The sequence below is a fragment of the Mchenga conophoros genome, linkage group LG16, assembly GCF_057382185.1.
Source record: "Mchenga conophoros isolate Kocher_MC1m ecotype Shallow Benthic linkage group LG16, M_conophoros_male_GT1.1, whole genome shotgun sequence".
Classification (NCBI taxonomy): Eukaryota; Metazoa; Chordata; class Actinopteri; order Cichliformes; family Cichlidae; genus Mchenga; species Mchenga conophoros.
In genome coordinates this window covers 35939951-35960027 of record NC_140541.1, presented here as the reverse complement: position 1 = coordinate 35960027, position 20077 = coordinate 35939951, and the positions used below count along the sequence as shown (strand labels likewise).

Below are 20077 nucleotides of genomic sequence, written 5' to 3'. Positions count from 1 at the left end.
TCAAATACACAACAGGTTTGCATGCAGATACAGTAAGTGTTGCTTCTACCGAACTGCATCCTTGGGACTGCTGGATGTGACGAGTGCTCATCAAGTAAAACCAACTCGTATTAGTCAAAGCCCAGAACCTTCATACAAGTTAGGCAATGAATTCCTGTGAAACTGGGCTTTTGCAGTTATTTAGAAGCCTTAGAGAGAAACAGACGAGGCAATAAGTGAGTGATTCACAGATAAATAACTATCTGCGTCATAGTCAGTGTGCACATGTGTCTTAAATAATGCATGTGGCATAATGATCGCAAGGCATGCTGAAATACACAGTGTGGCAAGCAGGCAGACAGAACTGATGAATAAGTAATGGACGGTGTCCGACTCATAATGTACACACGAGAGCTGCTCACACACACACACACACACACACACACACACACACACACACACACACACACACACACACACACACACACACTAAACAATAAACGAACCTGTTCAAGCTCAGGAAGAAGAAAAGACACCAAGTCGTATTTTTGTACCTTGGTATGCTCTCGTCTTCCCTCCTCCTCTTCATAGTGATGGGGGGCTTTGCTTTTTTCATCCATCTCCCCAGAGAACTCCAGACCCAACTTAAAATACTATGTCGTTTATTATTGATTTGAGTTATTTATAATACACACGCATTCTCTCTGTAATCCCCCTTTACCTTCCCTTCTCTCCCCTTTAGCGTTCCCATTTAATGGCACACTGGGAAAATCTCAAAATTGAGGCACTAAATCTGAAACTTATAATAACAATACAATAATAATATATAATAACTAAAATTAGTATTACGAAGTATTTCAAAATAATATCAACACAGATTTAGTTAACGCCATGAAAGTCAAGAAAGGGGGCATCTTAGGTTTCCACCTGCTACAACAGGGTAACACCCAGTCTGATCCCAAACCCCCGGTCAGATTATTCTCTGGTCTCTAAGAGGACCCAGATAAACTATAAATAAACTAAAAGACAAAGTGCACTTGGCTAAAAGAAGCCTCCAAAAGTAAAATGGGGGAAGAAGCAGGTGAATTGAAGGGGGATGCAGATGGGTTGTAAGCCAGTCCCTCTGCAGAGCCCAGAACGTACTAGATATCAAAAGGGCCACTAGGATGGCAACAGAGGCAGCAGAATTTACAAGGTGGCAAAATATAGTGTGTATATATATTTTGTTGATATACTGGAGTGAACTGAATGTTGTCAGAAGTGACTGAGGTTTAAAAATGTTTACAGCGATTGATATCAGCTTCTTTTTACTGTCTATTGAACAGCATGTGGATACACATAAAAGCAAAAGTGACAGAAATCAATACCATCGCTATAAACCTGTGTGGTGCTGCCTTTCTTTGCATACACAAACACACAAATACACATAAATATACACACATACGCTGACTGGACAAATCACAAGGAAGCAGCATCAGTTTTCTAAAACGTCTTGAGCTGCTGTCTCGCTGTTTCTAAGTATGGTTGTAAGTAGAGCAGGGCGATATGGCCAAAAATATTTATCACGATATATATTTGAAAATTTGCAATAACGATATAACCGACGATATAATTGATGCGAGACAAAATACAACTCCACAACATTACTAGCGCAAAAAGACAACCTTCCATTTATTTTCACTTAAGAAGCTGGTTTTTATGTACATTAAAGCTTTATAAAAATGTAACAGTGCAAATGCAAATTCCTTGCTGAAAGTTTAACCAAAAGGCATTTCCAGTAGAAATGGGCTGACATATCCTGAGCATAACCATGTATAATATCCACTGAAGTTAAAAAGAGGTGCTTTGCAACATTAAACTGCAGTGTGCAGTATGTATTTTTCGGACCATAAGGTGCACGGGATTATAAGGCACATTAAGCGAAACAAAGCAGTCAGATAAATCAAACTTTATTAAACTCATTCTTCTTGCTTCCTCCACTTCTGTACCATTGATTCATTAATGTTGAATTCTCTGGCAGCTGCTCTATTCCCATGTTGTTGCAGTATATTAATGACTAACCTCGTATTGTGGATGGATTATCTCAGTTGTTCTCCTGACTGAAGTTTGGTCCGTTTACAGCATCCTGCCATGCGATTGCATTTGTCTCTAACCATGAAGAACCTTCACGTTAACTTTTATAAGTGGAAAAGTGTTAGTGTTCGTCCTCCAGCTTCACTGTTTATGTTATGCTAACATAGCTGTGTCGCTAGCGATCACGTAGCACATCATTATATACCAGCTAGCCCAACTTCAGTAACCCTACAAACGTCACTGCTGTTTAGTTTCCTGTCTTCATTTATGTTGGAAGTGATAGCAGAGCTGTACGTTTGATTTTTTTCAGAAATCTCTCAGTCAGAACATGCAATATCATGCTTAGGTAACTAGCGAAACTAGCGAGCTAACTTCCGCTAGCTTCCTGCTAACTTCTAACTCCGTTAAATGTAATAACTTTTGTTTTCATGGATGCCTGGAAGTTAAACTTTATAGTTACACCTGGTAAAGCAGCAATGCTGATCGTTTTATTAAAGATGAAAGAATTTAGACAGTTTTTAACTCTAAGTGATGCTGCAGTGTTGTTTGACCTGAAGCATACGGAGTTTAGGACCCAGATTACTCCCAGATTTAAGAGCATCTTAGTCCGACAAATACGACAATAACAACAGCCGCTTGCATGTTCTGCAAAAAATGTGCTTTGTTGTGTATCTGATGGACAAACACCAAACCAGTTCCACATCACGGAAGTTGCACCATTTTTACAAACCAATTCTGGTTCATCTGTTTCACTCAACAATCGGCCATGTGCGTATGAAAACAAAGGCACTGCGCATGCGCGTTTTACTCCCATTCTATCGCGATATTTCATTTTCCTATCGTTGCCTAACATTATACCGGTATTACCGTGAACGGTATAATATGGCCCAGCCCTAGTTGTAAGATCCACTATGAATACATATATACAGTGAAATGATTTGTCATCCAGCAGAGATGTAACTTAAATGCTTCTAGCTGTGTTAGGCCGCTAACACAAACCTTATAGAGCTAAATAATTTATATGAGTGGGAGGCCTACAGAGATAAAATTATCCAGCCATATTGTAAAAGACACTCTGAGAAGAGCTGAAAGTGCAATGAAAGTTATTATTCAAAAATAAAATCATTGCATCCACAGATATTTCTTCTTCGGGCGATCGTGGCTTAAGAGTTGGGCGTTCGTCTTGTAATCGGAAGGTTGCCGGTTCGAGCCCCGGCTCCGACAGTCTTGGTTGTTGTGTCCTTGGGCAAGACACTTCACCCGTTGCCTACTGGTGGTGGTCAGAGGGCCCTGTGGCGCCAGTGTCCGGCAGCCTCGCCTCTGTCAGTGCGCCCCAGGGCGGCTGTGGCTAAAATGTAGTTGCCATCACCAGTGTGTGTGTGGATGGGTGGATGATTGTGTATAGTGTATAGCGCTTTGGGGTCCTTAGGACCAAGTAAAGCGCTATACAAATACAGACCATTTACCATTTACTTGGTTTGTATCCAGAAGAACGATAATGATGAATCTCAGCTTTTCACTGTTTAAAGCTAAAAGCATTGTTTTTGGAAAAAGCTCGGGCCAAATGATGCCCACTGTACAGCCTGGATGTGTGTGTGTGTGTGTGTGTGTGTGTGTGTGTGTGTGTGTGTGTGTGTGTGTGTGTGTGTTAAAGCTCCACAGAAATACGCACAGTGTGTGTTAAATATAAATTCTGGCAGTTCTGAAGAACTGAAAACATCAAGGCTTAAAAACACCTTAAAAACGCAGCAAAGATAACAGAAAGAGAGGCTTCGAGCTGCCAGCTGCAGCGAGGAACTCCGTTCATTCATATTTTATACCGTCTCGCTCCATCTCAATTGTAATGCCTTCGCCGAGCTCACAGCAGACAGAGACCCATTAGCTTTCAGTGATGCTAAACTGAACTTATGAAAGACGTCAGCCCACCGCACTGCTCCCTGTGCTCTTACAATCACATGGGTCACAAGAACACCAACCGCTCAAATCTCAGACTCTTCATGAGCAATGAAGCTGTTGTTTACTACGGCCTTGTCAACAATGAAGGAAAAATAAAACCACAGACAAACAAACACAAAGATGACCACAGATGTAAATGGAGGATAAACAAATATCATCTTGTGGGGCTATATTAAGGACTTGTTGCCCTTTAAAAGGTTTTTTATTTTATTTCAAATACCTATTTATACTTAGTTTTTACTCTGATTATTTTCTATTACAGAAACTGTAAGCATAGAAGATTAGAGATATCTGATAAAGAGATACACAGATTAGAAAGTCTATTCTTGATATTCACTTTTTCAGTTCTACAAAACGCCCACCTCTCGTCATTCTCGGCACCATCTTCTACTCTACTTAGAAAATTGGTGCAGGCAGAAAACCATTGTCTATTTCTTCTCTTAAATGAGTCTGCGGTAAAGTACAGTCTATCACTGACAGCCATGCCGTAGTCATTAGCCTGTGGGCTTATTTATAATGAACTCCTTTTCCAGGACCAAGGAAAGCTAACCTTTGGTTGTGATGGTGTCCTGGACAAATGGTAACAAATTCTTTGCGAGCAGAAAGCAAAGGTCTGAGCCCTGGAGTGGTCATCCATAATAGCTTCCAGAAGACTCTTCCAGAGCCATATATTTCTACTAAGGCTTTTAAAAGCCTTTACAAAACACACCTCTGCATTAATAAGTGAGTTTGACAGGAAGTGAAAGGGCAATGCATAGTTGGAGTCAAATGTGAAACATATCCATTTGCATATAAACAGACAAACACTACTTTTACAAATGGCTTTAAAGGAACTGGAGACTCTGATGTGGTAATTGATGAGAACTTAGAAAGAGGAGGGAAAAAAAAAAAAAAAAGAGTATTCGCAATACTGCCTGCTGATTATATCGCATTCTAGCGTGCACATGCTAATACGTTACCGTTCGAGTCTTTCTTAAACAGGCAGAGGGAAAGAGCGAGGGAAACCACAGCTGCAGATTAACAGAATCAATGCAAGACAAAGAAAGTCTGCAGAGCTTGTTGGTTATGCCACAATCTGTATTCTGCATTCAAGTTGTGTTCAAGGCGGTGGTACCAACTCCCTATGTAAGCATGCTTTTCTTTGTGTTCAGGGACTTTTATATCTCTGACCACTCCAGGTTTAATCACAAACAATGCATTTTTATTTTTCCATTGCCCGCAAAGAGCAAACAGGCAAAATCATTTTGAAAAAGTCTCATTATTGATGCACTACGTCTATCCCACTCTTGAGCTTTTTATAGCTGCAGAAAAACAGTAAAAACAACCTATTTATTGACGGCAACAGGCCGTCTTATTGCTTAGCTGTCACACAACACACAAACAATGTTTCAGACCATTGAAGGCCAGATCACCTAATGAGCAGTGAAATCTCTCTCGTGCATAAAGTGCACAGGTTAAGCTATTTTTTATTATGATCCAAGAGAGCAAAGGTGGAAATGCTCATCAAGTACCTTCAGAAAGATATACTTTATATGCAGTCTATACTCACAGCCTGGCTGTATTCATTCAAGAGCCCCACAGCAGCAATAACACTTCCTTCATCTGCATGAAGCCACAATGCACATATTTGTACTTTTTCTACTGAAAGCAAATCAATACAACCTCAAAAGCTCCACCTTCCTCAGGGGAAGTTCACCCAGGCTGAACTTTCCCACAGAGTTGAACCATGGTGAACTTTGAGCGAAGATGCGACCCAAAGCGTCACAATCGCAGGAGACACCAAAAACCAAACACAGAATTTAGACAACTTTGCTCTGCCGAAACAGAAAGTCGTGCCCGGTGCAGACGGGTCATGGTTTATATAGCGGAGGCGTGACGATTTCACTGGACCGTTTTAAAATGTTTGTGATTTGGTCACAAAGTTTCCAGGCCTACCTTCAACTGTTCCTGTGGAATTTCCCCTTCAACTCTGTGACGTGAACAAACACACGAGGAAATAAAAACAAATTTTAAAAGTGTTACGATCAGGGTTGGTTCCCTTGTGATCAGAATGCAAAAGTAGAAAAACCATCATTAAAAAACGTTTCCATTTTGCTGTCCTGTAATACTACACAACCACACCTTCGCTGGCACTTCAAATCCCCACATCTCTCCTCTTCACCAATTCCCATTGTGCCCCAAAATGTTACTATCTCACATCAAAAATGAAGGTTGGGGTTTTTTTGTGGTTTATTTATGTATTCGTACACAAACATTGACTAACACAGCCTCACTCTTGAGACGTCTGGTAGATTTTTAAAAGCCATGACAGTCAGCCGTAACAGGGCCAAATGCAATATTTATAACCTGGTAACATGGTAAAATCTTTCTCCCTATATGACATCCGCACAAAGTCTCATGCAGAACCTGCCGAGGCTGTCAGGATAATGGCACTGATGCAGACAAAGTAGGTTAAGGCAATGCCTGTTCTGCTGGAAGACGAAAACAAGTCTGGCTCGAAGCACTCCGCCATACTTTTTTATGCCCAAATGTGAAGAGTGTGTATGTGTGTGTGTCTCTTTAAGGGGGTTGACATGAAGGCCACAACCTCAGGCTATGTCTGTAAATATAATCAGGCTCTAATACACTGCCTTGTATTCCCTTTGTAACGCCTATCTTTCGCTCAGGATCAGATTTGATTTCACCTCATGCTCTCCGACAGCTTTAGGTTTGTTTTAGGATTCTGCCTTAAACTCGTGGCTGTATGCTCCGAGGACTTTATATCAGCCTCTAAGGAATATTAAAAATAGTTAAATTATTCTGTTCCGCTTGGGAAAAATAAGTCGTGACGAAGCAAAGGGCAGAGGATTATATCTTAGCTCATCTGAAGTTTCAGAGAACCCATTGGAAAAATCTCCTGAGCATCGTCTTTGTTAGTGTGTGTGTGTGTGTGTGTGTGTGTGTGTGTGTGTGTGTGTGTGTGTGTGTGTGTGTGTGTGTATTTCTGCTAGTGATGGTGGTTAAGCAGAAAAGTAGCAGCTGCCCACCAGCTCCTGCCTACACCAACCTGGCACCAAGCAGGGGAATCCATGCCAGGTCAGGGAGTGACAAGGATGGGGAGGGGGTTGGTAGGTGGCTCTGGGGGCCCATATGGGGGGCTGGAACCAGGACCCGACAGCCTTGTGGGTTCCCTGGTGAGCATGTACGTATTAAACAGGTGGCCTTCGGTTAGGAATTAGGAAAAGGTGTGGACTCTAAGTGACACTGCTGGGATCTAGGACTAAAAATTCACAAGGTTATAATGTTCCGTTTATTTATCTGTGACCTACGTCCTCAGTTTAAATGGATGACTCAGTCTTGAAATTGTATGTTTTAGTGCTTACACTCATTGTGATTAAAAAAAAGAAAAGGGTAATGTGATGATAATGTGTGGCGATACTTCAAAGGTTTTCCTGAGGGGAAGTTTGTTTTCCTAATGAGTTCTTCAGCATACAAAAGCAAAAAACATGAAAGGATGTGATGACAGGATGTCGTACGCAAGAGAAATGAGAAGTTAACGAGCAGAATGAAAGAAAGAAATGAGGTTGTACCACAAGCAAATCTGACCCATTGTGACGTAAAGCATGTTCCTTTACATTAACAGAGTGGGAGCTAACACCAACACACAAAACAACAATGTCAGGATTAAGGTCAAGCATACACTCATGCGCAGATACACGAAACTCTCTGTTCCAGCGAGTAGGGAGGGAGGCAGCAGGGGGTCTGGCTGGCAGACAAGTGTCTGGTCATGGTGACCTACACAAGTGGTGTCCTCTGGAACACACCTCGCTCTCCATCTCTGGCTTTTCACCACCAACCCTTTCCCTCTTTCGGCTGCGTTTCCACTCTCTTCTGTCCTTGCTTTGCTGTTATTTCCAAATTTGCACTAAATTATTGGAGTTCAGCATAACTGAAGGGAGAACATTTCTGCGGGGTTAAGGTTGAGGTTAGCGATTTAGCTGTCAGCGGTTAATTCTAGGAAATGCATTATGCCAATGAGCATCCTGTGCATGTGCAGAGAGATGCAGATGCAGAGGGGGAAAGAATTTGGTGTAGTCCAAAAATGTTTCTCTCCACTTTTTTTCTGATTTCCTTTCCAGAGTTTTGAAATGGTAATGAGGCTGCTGGTATTTGCATAATGTGCCTTTCCTCGTTCCTCTTTTTCTACTTATCCAGGCTCTCTTCTACTCAAATTGCGGTTCTCCTGCCTCTTACCATCTCCTTTCATTGCATTTATTCTTCTCCTCCCACTAACCTGCTCTCAGGTTCTTAAGTGCTCATAGATTATTGACAACTCTAAATAAAGATACGATAAGATAAGCAGTTCAGCCAGACAACAGGAGCTGACCAACAGGTCTGCCACTTCCTGTGTGAACAGCTCCTCATTCTTAGCAGGCTTGCTCAAAGCCTCTCATTCAGCTCAGCCCTAATATCAGCACTGTGCAGACGGAAAATGGACACTGCACAAAGCCTTAAGACTAAAAAACTGAAAAGAAAAAAAAGAAATACTGCTGTCAAATTTCTTGCCGATTACGACGGTGCATGCCAGGCAGGCAATGATGAAAGGAGCCATAACGAAGTCCTTCTGTGAGCTACAAAAGCATTTCTGGTCTACATAATCTGTCACTTCTGCTCCCACTTTACTCTTCTATTTTCCATCCTCTTCTCTCAATTTGTCTTCCTCTCTCCTCCTCCTTCCTCATCACTTCTCTCACCTTCCCCTCCCTCCTCCTCGCTCCCTGCAGCGTCTGTGCTCTGACAGTTATGTGTGAGTGGAGCGTGGGCTGCTGCTAATTTGTGCAGAGTGGGAGAAAGCTGTTTTGGCTCACCGAGGGGGGAAAAAAAAGCCCAGTTTAGCATATATGATGGGATGGATGGATAGATAAGCCAAACTAAGCACAAACACACACACAAAAAAACTCACTTAATACACGTTTGTTTAGCCTGTAATTTTCACATCCTTGTCTAATGTCACATGTGCATTTACTGATAGAAGCAGCTGCTCAAACCTACATTCACATCCAAAGTGTGGAAGTGACTCTGGAAGGTGCAGACTTCTGTTCCTCTTACAGTACCTCCTCCTGGGTGCAATTTAGTCATCCTGATTAATATGCACCCAAATCTGTTTCTATCAGAGTCTTCCTCATTATCTCCCTCATTTTTAAATTTCAGTAGCATTCATCATGTCGCCTGATTGACTCAAATTTTGATCTGAAACTTTAAAAAGAAAGAAAATGCACAGTCACAGACTTGTGGCTTTAAGGTCGGCACCACTCACTGATGCTGTTAGCATCTCATTAAGGTCTGTGTTGAAATGGACTTTGCAGAATCAAATAAACACACACACACACACAGAGGAAGTGTTACTGTTGCTCTTGGCACCCACTTAATTAATTCTAACACATCGTATGAATGTGTTAATAGACCATTGTACTGTACCTATTCCAATAAAATGCTGTTGTCCTTTTTTTGGCAGGCATTTAAACATTTAGTTATTCTTAGGGTTGGAACAGTCTCCACATTTTCAAGTGAATTTATTCAGCATCTCAGTCCAGCGAGTTAACTGTGGAAATACAACTGTACTAGCTTTGAAGAGAACCGGTTAATCTTCCATCTATGGCGGATCCTTTGTGGTATACACAGTATGGGTGGCTGCAACCTGTGATGAAACACTATTTCTGTGTGCTGCCCACAATGATGGTATCATGACAGCAGTTTTGCAATACTCGATGCTCTGCAAGAAAATTATCTACAATACATCAAATGTCTTAATGAAAAAAAAAAAACAACCTCTGAAAGTGCAAAAAAGCAGGAATTCTGCATTTTTCACTGCCCTTTGTTGTTAGTGTGCGTACTATCGACACTATTCAACATCAATTTTGTGGCAGTTCAGTTAATCGGATCTCTGATTTTCTTTTTATTTAGTTTATCCTTTTTACAGCTACTTCCCTTCACTTTAACCTCATTGACTTGGTAAGCACCCCAATGAAGAGCCATGAAGTACTGACTCCTGCAAGTCAAATTATCAATGGAATCTGCTATGAGTACCTGTGTATTTCAATAAAAACAGTCAAAAGAGGCACCGTGTCCTCTCTGTGCTGCCTCCCCTTTCATCTCACCCACCAACCGGCCCAGCAGATGGATGCCTCTCCCTGATGCTGGTTCTGCCAGGTCTCTTCCTGTTAGACAACAGATCTTCCTTCCTACCATCGCCAAACTCTTTCTCACAGGGAATTGGTGTAATATAACTGAAATATCATCACAAGAGAAAGTAATGTAATATAATGCCCTAGAAATATTTTTTCCACTCTAAATACACTGTGGGACATTTTGTGTACAGCTTCTCAGCATTTAAAGTGTAATGTACATTGTAATTTATGGAGCCAGTCACACAGACGTAGAGACCAGTTGGAGACCACCTTACAACCACCACAAGAGGAAAGAAATGAGCATTTGCTATAGTCACATGTAGTTTGTATGGAAGGTACTAACTTGTCTAACAGTTGTGAAACAGGAGACTGTGGTCCAAACTAGAGATGGCACGATACCACTTTTTTATGTCCGATACCGATACCATAAATTTGGATATCTGCCGATACCGATATGAATCCGATAGTGTTTTTTAATCAACAAAACTGTTTTTAAATATCTTGCTGCATTTTGTATAAGTTCATACTCAAGTTTAAAACAACAACTACACTAAAGCTATTCTGTTATACCTGTATGCAAAAAAAAATATTTCATAGTTCAGCAATACTGATCAATCTAATAAACTTAAACCTACACCATCCTCCCTATTCTGGTATTTTAAAGAGTACTTAGCATAAATATTAAGCAACCTAACTAATAGAGTTCCAACTCCCAGCAACAACAAAAATAAATAAATAAAAAATAGGGAACCACCCCTCACACTCCACCTCATGATGCTTAATCGACGTAATCAACCTTAATTTGATGCAGTGTGAAAAAAATGCACAGAAATCAATTATTTTTCAAGAAATATTAAATAGATTCAACATCTTTCTTCAACAAAATTGCAGACTGCACAGATGGTACCTTCCCAAAGGAAAAAGTACTATAGCTTACTAGGGTATATATATTAGACTTAATAGTTACTATATACAGTAATTGACTTCTATTCATTTTACATCAAATTAAAACTTTGGGTGTCAGATAATTATTTATTAAAAGCTCGACATTTTAAATGAGAATAAGAAAGAAAAGTATGTCTTTGTGCCCCCTTTTCCCTGTTAATGCCCTATCGGCCCCCCTGGCTAAACTTTGCTAGATCCGCCCCTGCACAGTTACCAGCGTCAGCTACGTAGAAAAAGATCCTCAAGTAGAAAGTAATATTAAATAAATTCTAACAATAGCTTATCAAGCTTAAACGTGCTGCTGTTGTTCAGCCGCTGGTTTCCTCTTTCTGGTGCAAAGTGGGCCAAAAGCAAACTAGAGACACGGACTCGCGACAGAAAAGCCGATCAGCTGATCGTTAAGCAGTTTCATCATTGAAGTAGCAGCAAGAAGACGCAGTCGCTTGTTAAGCTTAACGCAGGAATGCTTTACAAACATTCAGAGATGGACTTACACACTTGCTTTACTTCTCTCGGGATAACTTTGTCGGAGATGAAATGCCGGGTTGCTAGCGAAGCTCCACATGCTATCCAGACCACCGACAGGTCCCGCATGCCACAGCCGCTCTATCACGTGATGCATACTGCTCCGACGTGCTAACGTTCTGAGGTGAGTTACGGCATGTTGCAAGTTTTGTGAGGTGCTTTCGTGATATTTAATGGATCGGATTACATTTTTTATTTTTCTCCGATATCCGATCCAGTAATTTAGGTCAGTATCGGACCGATACCGATACGTAATATCGGATCGGTCCATCTCTAGTCCAAACTAGAAATGGAAATCTTCCACCTTCTGAAGTTTCACCTTTGGAAAGGTAAGTCACATTTTTAAAAAAAGTTTTAAAGTGCCCACTTTCCAGTATGTGTCATGTCTTTTTCAGTTTTACTGCGACTCGGTTTGCAAGTGCGTGGGCGCCTTCCGTCTTCTGTAGGAAGTGCAGGCGTCCGAGGCAATCAGTTTTTTGGTGCAGCATTCTCTTTGCAACCACTTGCCAACCAATCAGGAAAACCAAATTTTTTCTTAGAAGCTGGAGGTTACCAGGTGGTCATTTACTGGTCTGTAAGCTTGTGTCAGTGAGGTCTTATTGATATTTCAATTTATAGCAATTTGTATGGAGGAAGTGACTAAAGCCTTGAAATAAATTCAAACAATTTATTTTTTAACTGCTTCTTTGTTGATATGGTGACAAACATGAGTCATACCACACACAAAAAAATAGTGCCTTTAAGAAACTACTTTCACTTCTTTCATATGACACAGGGTTAGTTTCTCTTCTCCATTTTTGTGAATGTCAATGTATCATTACACAGTGATGCGATTTTGTATATAACACAGGTTTAACCCCCATTGGTCCTATCCACCACATGAGAAAGGGGTCAAAGGTTAATCCCTGCTTGTCACTATTAGCAGAGAACACAGGCTACAGTGGAGCTCTAACACTTTCTACAAATCTCAGACTTGCAGTACATTAATAAGTTTCACATTTACTTCCCCTTTCAGTTTGCTCACTCGCCCACACGTTCATATTCTTTCTGTTTCGCTCTCTCATTAGGGAGTCAGTTAAAGACTTGTAAATGTCAATATCATTAAGTTCATTTCTCTCCATATTATAGATACCAGCTCAACAAAGGCAGGCATCTAGCCCAAAGTTAACCGAGGAGTAGAGCAGGAGGGGATAAAGTGTGTTGGTCTAATGGGGTATAATTTTGTACATGCATTATATTATGCTCCAAGCTCCAATAAACGCATAATTACACCAAAGCTTTCTTGCAGACATCAAATTTTATGGAAGACTAAAACTTTCTAGATTTACAGCTTTGCTAAGAAACTCTAAAAACACTCTATTTCAATTTCATTCATAAAGCAGGGGTTTTAACATTTTTTTATACTTAAATGAAAACTAAAATGAAACTTGAAAGCCTCTGGAAGCCACTTGTTGTTTTGGGTTTTATTAAATACATGGATGTAGGCAGTCGGTTGAGTTGTTTTCGTGTCTCCTGGACTGACTCATTGCTGGTGAGATCAAAGCAGAGGCCTTACAATCCGGAGGATTCATGGTTCTTCTTGTCACTGAAGTTAGTCCTTTACAATCACTCTCGTGCTTTGTATTTGGCACCAGTAAGCTTTCCGCCTCAAAGTACTGCGGGATGGATACCAATCTAAAGATCACGAATGCCTAAAACTTCTGCACCATTGTCTATGTGCATGCGTCTGTCTGTGTGTTTATGCCATTACGTGGGTCACCACTGCAGGCAATGAAACATACTATTAGCAGACTACAGCTCCGAGCCTTGGCACCCATATCTGTGACATCACTGCTGCATCAGCATTTCGTCCTGCCACATGGGACAAACATACCGCTTGTGGGTTGATGACATGCTTATGTGGCGCGATCATCCTACGTTCCAGTCAACAAGAAGATGAAGTTCCAACCAAATTTGCTTGTGCCACGTGCACTTTCACGTAAATGCACATGAAGTGACACACGCAGAGCGAATTCTAAACGGAGTCTGTCACTGAATAGCAAATTGTCATGTACTAAAAACAACACGCAACGTCAGCTAGTGGAAATGATTGCATGGCTGGGCCTAAATGATAAGTTCCCTCATAATCAGACACTGACAGGGTGTACTCTTAAGCCACATATTAGCAAGCAAGAGAAACCTGATCACCTCTGAGCATTAATGTTCTGTAATCACCTGTGGTGTACACCACCCAAAGACAAGACTGGATCAATTGCTCAGCTCTCAGTAAACACATGTAAGATGTACACCACTGAATTAATTGTACTGGATAACCTGTTCAACTGCTCATTACTGAACAGGTTTAGATACTCATTATCCAAGTATCTAATCAGGTAATCACATGCCAGAAACTCAGCGCATGTGCACACGCAGACACTGTCAACATGACCTGCTCAAGTTCAAACAGAGCAACAGAACAGAGAGGAGAAAAGTGATTTAATTTACTTTGAATGTGGCATGGTTGTTGGTGCCAGAAAAGCTGGTCTGAGTGTTTCAGAAACTGCTGATCTGCTGGGATTTTCACCACATAACCATTTCTACGATGATCCAACACAGAGAAATGATCCAGTTAGCAGCAGCTCTCTGGGTGAAAAAGCCCCATTGAGATAAGAGGAGATTATCCAGACTGTTTCGAGCTAATAGGAAAGCAACACGAACTCAAATAACCACTCGTTACAACCAAGATACGCAGAAGAGCATCTCTGAACACACAAAACGTCTAACCTTGAAGCAGATGCGCTGTAGCAGCAGAACACCACATCATGATGGTTTTGAAAGAGGAATGGAAGAAGCTATGTATGTCCACTATGAGCGACCCTCTTTGAACAGAGGCGGTGGTTTACGGCACAAACTGTCTGCCATCTATAATCCAGTTTTGAGATTCCTTCCCAGACGCCTTAACGCCCGCTCATATCCTGGACCTCAGAAAATCCCATGATAGGGTGGGGCTTGGCTGACTGTGGCCTACACCCGTTTTCACACCTTGGCTCATGTGATTAGGTAGAGGATCATCAGGGGGGGGGTCCACTGTCCCTCTTTGGGGGGGGGGGAACTCCCACACGGCTTAAATCTAGGACTCCACCATTTGACCCTAGAACTGAAGAAGCTTCTCGAATGAGAGGTGAAATATCTTCAAGCAACTTAAAGAAGTCCAGACGCTTTTCTTTCCAAGCTCCTTAGACTACGATGACCATGACTGAGAACCTTCACAGACATACCACACCGTGTGCTTCTCCTGTAAACCAAGAACAGGAAACTGAGGCTAACCAGCCCCCCTGGTACCCTGGTACCCAGCCCCCCCTGGAACCAACAGTTTGGATGGTGGTGTAATGAATTTTGGGGATATTTTCCCTGCAAACTTTTTGGCCCCTTATTACCATTTGAGAGCTTGGTTTAAATGTCATCGACTACCCGGGTATCATTTCTGACCAACCTGTAAAAACCTGTAATAAAAATTTATACGGTGAATCCAAACAATGACAAGACTGATCCAAGCCATCAACACCGATCCAAACACAGTTCACACACATGCAGTTACACAGACAAATAAGCCCTACCAAAATGGTTGTGTGCCGTTGGTTTAATAAGTTCCAGAGGCTTCTCCGTGCTGGTTAATCCACCTGTCGGAGAGAAGGAAAAGTTGGGCTAAATATGGTCTTTAATGTGGCAACAAAATTAACTTTAAAATAGAATTCAAAATTAATTCTCAATTTGGCATGGACTGTGCAGGATTGGATTAAGTTAAGTAGGATTAATTTCAGTCATCTTTGCAAGCCCTCATTAGTGAGAGTATTAATATTTATATTGGGATGCTTATGAAATTAGCATTAGTGAAATCTGAGAAGAAAAGTACTGAAGATGACTTAAAAGCATTCACAAGCACAATGTCAAAGTCTCTTCTTAAATGGATCAGTCTTCAGGCTTTCTTAATCTGGCTTCATTGCTACAGATATCTGCTCAAAAGAAGGCCTGCTGTACTTATGACTGCACTTATCAATATGTCAGGAGATTTTAACAATGTTTCCGGCTTCTTTTAGGAATCCAAACTGCATGATGTAGTACAGAAAGCTGGAAGTCCAGAACTAGACTTAAGCCTTGTCCATTACACGTCCTCCATGCCAGGCCCCTGTCGTATGATGGAGTGCATGTGTAATTATTAGCTGCATGTGATAATAAAACAATTAGCAACTGATTCAGTCATGGACTAGCCTTTAAAAAATGTAATAAAAGAGAATTCAGTAATTTCCAAAACTCTACATTTAATTGGAAACTAATTGGAAGACAACAGCTGCTGAAACTGAGGACTGGATCTGTGCAACAGCTTTCAAAACACATGAGAGACGATGAATACATTTGAGATTTGAAAGGAAGATTTCCTGGTTTTTAAAGAGCTTTCCCCGCACCTCCACTCTTGTCTGAATTTCAGCTGCTCAACAATTTACAGCTTACTTTGTTTCTAATTTACTTCTACTTGATAGTTTCAGGACATACTGAGGAAGTTTTCAATGAGTACGTTTTGCACCCAGAAACTTTCTTTTTGTACTGTATCAGGTGTAGAATGAGACAATAAAATCCTCCCCAGAAAAGAGATTCGTGGGTGTCAGTATATTTCTCCACAACCTTTATATAAATCATTAAGCATTAAAGGTGCCTTCACAGATGTGTGAGTTACTCATGCCATATACACTAATGTAGTTCTAATATCATTTAGCTTTAATATCTTTTTTCACTCTTTAGCCTGGATAATTTCGCACACACATTACATATAGTTTATTTACATTTTACACATATCCCTTTTTTAAAAATAACACAGGTTTTTTTCCTGTATTCCCATTCTTACTGCTGCTAACATATATTTCTAAACTGTATTTATTATCCATTTTTAAATTTTCTCATACGGCCTAAGACTTTGACCTACTATCAGGTGCTAAGACCTTGAAAAAAGAAGATTATACCATGCACTGTAGTTGCAGCAAGAGCAGTGTGGTCAAGAAGTATGGGGATTTTTCTCACAGTGTGTGGGAGTGGGGCTCTAGTATGCTGGGCTTATAAATGAAATAGTGAAAGTGAAGCAGTGCCGACTCTCAGCTTTCACGTCAGTGTATGTAGTGAATTGTAAACCCTTTTGTTCACTGTTGTTAGAGGCAAGTTAAACATAAACTTATATCAAGCAAACATCACATTTAATCTTCCATTATTCATAACAGCCCTCCAACATTTATCAACAGATATTCGAGCTCTTCTTCTGTGTACTGCAGCCTTGTTTAGCAAGTGATTCACAATATCAGTCACACTGGCATCAAGTGACAACAGTGTTATGTTTTATTTCATGACTAAGTTATATGAGTTCAGTACAGGGATGTGATCACCAACACTTACTGACTGTACAGGACACACAGAGTTATAATTAGCCTGCTGGACTGAATTTTAAGAAGGCAGCTAATATACATTTTAGAGCGTTTCCAAGGTTACCTCAATGAAGAAATTTCAGCTTTTGGGCGACACCGTCAAACGGCAAACAGTTTATGCTTGCTTTTACAAACTGTCACTCTGGCGCTCCGTGGTCTTGAATTCAAGCTCTTGTGCTGAATACAAGCTTGCTGCCATATTTCTACTCAGCTTCGTTCAGCCTACATTAGTTTATCTTTAAGACTGGCAGCTGGTATGCATGGTGGGGTCAGTAATCCTGCAATTATCACCACTTTTGGGAAGCAAACTCTTAGAATGTAGTAAATGTCTAACTTTGTCTATACTCAGTGGGTGCGAGCACAAACACAGCAGGCTGTCAGAGTTAAAAATGTGTGCCAGACGAGCAAAAAACGACGAAAACTGACACACGATATAAAATCGACAATGCTTAGCAAATTTGAAAAGCAAATAGTAAGTGTGAATGGAAATCACAACATCAAAAAAATGTTCATCGTTTTCTTGAATCATTGGAGACAGACATGCGGAAAGAAAAGAGAAAGTGTGGAAGAAAAGGAAAATGTGAAAGGAGACCAAGTGCTGTGGCCACATGATCGAGCAGCAGTACATGACATACCCACAGCTACTATGGATTTTGTTTTTCTGGGTTGCTAGGCACTATTTTGAGCCTAAGCAGACTGTCCTATGACTAATACATGATGAAGGGAAGGGCTGAATTAAATATTCATATCGCACATACAAACACAGTTAATGCATTTCTTGAATTCCTGGGCAACGCCGGCTTCCTTTGTGTGTTTAACAGAACATATTGAAAAAGAAAAGACACAAAACTAAAGAGAAGAGAAGCTTTGAATAGACAGAGTATTATAGGAAAGCTGTGTGTGCACACGTGTGTGTGTGTGTGCGCTTGTGCGCGCATGTCAGTAGGATGGCAGTGGCAGATGGCAGAAAGATGACACCAGAGCTTGATGGGCAAGAGACAGGCCACACTTAAACACACACAAAGGAAGATTTGAACGTGTGAGGGGCTGTTATACATCTTCCCTCTGTTACGCTAAATTCCACCACCTCATTTTAACCTCTTTGCCTTTGGCCTCATGGAAACTCTGTGTATGACTTTCTCTTTAATATATGCAGAGATGTGTATAACAGCCTGATTTTAGCCTGAAAAAGAAGTCATGGGGTGGTGCTTTAAGATCGGCAGACAAAGTGGGAGCTGTGCATGACAGTTAAGGTCTACTTTTACCTGGTATAGTGTGTCGTAATGGGGGGAAATCTATGCTGCAAGATTTTATGACTCTTTATCTGCCACAACGATCAGCAACACAAATGCTGTTTACCTTCAGTTTTTATTGTGTCTTGGTCAGAGCAGTTTTACAGAAGTCGATTTTTATGTGTGACTGGAGGAAGTGACTTAAAAAGGAAGACAAATATAAGGCTCAGAAATGTGTGTAATTATCTGCATGTGCAGAGGAAATGTATTTCGCGGAAACCAACCAGCTTCATTGGGTTGTCGACTATGACCGGTATGACCTCTTAACGCCTGAGCGGGAAGACGGGTCAAGAGCTTTCTGCCATAACACGCAGTGATGAGAGAAGGTCTCCATGGGAACCAGAACAAACAAATAGGCAGAAAGAGAGAACGTGTTGTTTTAAACCTGGTGTTTGCAATACTCATGGCACTACCCTTAAATAGCCTGAATATCTCGGCTCAACAAGCAGTCACAGTGCTTGTTGTTAATGTATTTTCCAGCACAACAAATGACATAGTGTTGTGCAGAAACTGATAAAAGCCCAAAGTAAACATGACATAGGAACACTTGAGGAAGGTTAGTATTGTTAATGAGATTATGGGTTGGAACAAAAAACAAAAAAAAAAAAAAACAGCAGTAATTAAATCTTCATTTGAGTCGTCTCCCATTCTTTACATTCTTATTTAGGTTTTGCGTGTTAAATTATATTGTTCATTTTCTTAGAACAGGCACATCCACGAAGCACAGGATAAACACCTGGTGTTTCTGGGAAAATGTGTGACGGCAATGATGTTGCCAAAGTTTAATTTTCTTACAATTATGATTAAAAAAATAAAATAAAAACATATCGACAAGTCACAGGATTACACATGTGGGGATAAACTCAACCGATGAATTGAGGTTGGATTGTTGATATGACAAAACAGGCTACTTGAGGGCATTTCCTGTTATCAGGAAATTATCAGTAAATCAAAATAATCAACAAACAGACTGACAATAAACCTCAGATCTTAACTCGGCAATCTGACTGAATCACCATTATATCGGTTTATAGCTTTCATTGTTTAAAAGGCCATTAGCAAGTCCAGTTTTTCCTTTTGTATCAAGCATACATGATTATTAGCCCTGCATAACATTACATTACATTAAAGCACTGATTGGTAGCAAGAAGATAAAAGAGATTAATTTTATGCGCCGAGCAAAGCACACAGAACTATGTTTTAGGTGTCGTGTTAGATAGATGCTGCATACGCACATTCAAAGAGCACCTTCATCTGACCGTGTATTATAGATATGCTTTCAAATTCTGTCTTGACCTCTGATGTCCCTTAGACACAAAAATTGGAACGCCAGTGTTCTAGCTAACCAGGTCCAATATGTCCTACTTTGCTCCTGATTTACTTTCTCCAAAGGCCAGCATTAATCAATCGAGTACCTATATCGAGTCCATTGGAGAAGATACCAAGTGCTACCTGCAAAATTGCCTGCCAAGCCCTTTAATTCATTTTAAGGAGGGCATTTATCCATACTGTCCAAATAACACATCAGTTGTGTCAGAGTTTTATTGAACAGTTGTCCTCTCTACAGTACAACTATTATCTGCATTTACGGTGGTGAAAAGAGCTAAAGTTCAAGAGAGACGAGGCAAAGAGGTTCGCCACCACTCACAGCTCATTCGGTGGTCCGAGCTCTGGCTCAGCTGCTGAACAAATG

At 40.7% G+C, this 20077-nt stretch overlaps 1 protein-coding gene across 2 annotated transcripts in view; it reads right to left on the bottom strand.

Annotated features, from left to right (window-relative positions):
• Nucleotides 1-20077, bottom strand: part of hdac4 (histone deacetylase 4) — a 122774-nt gene that overhangs the window by 56845 nt on the left and 45852 nt on the right. Inside the window, exon 3 of one of the 2 annotated variants that reach the window (XM_085248717.1) lies at nt 15242-15304. In XM_085248717.1, the coding sequence (XP_085104843.1) occupies nt 15242-15304 (63 nt within the window). Of the gene's footprint in view, nt 1-2040; nt 2291-15241; nt 15305-20077 lie in introns of those variants that run through there. The other variant, XM_085248719.1, reaches the window with a different exon arrangement.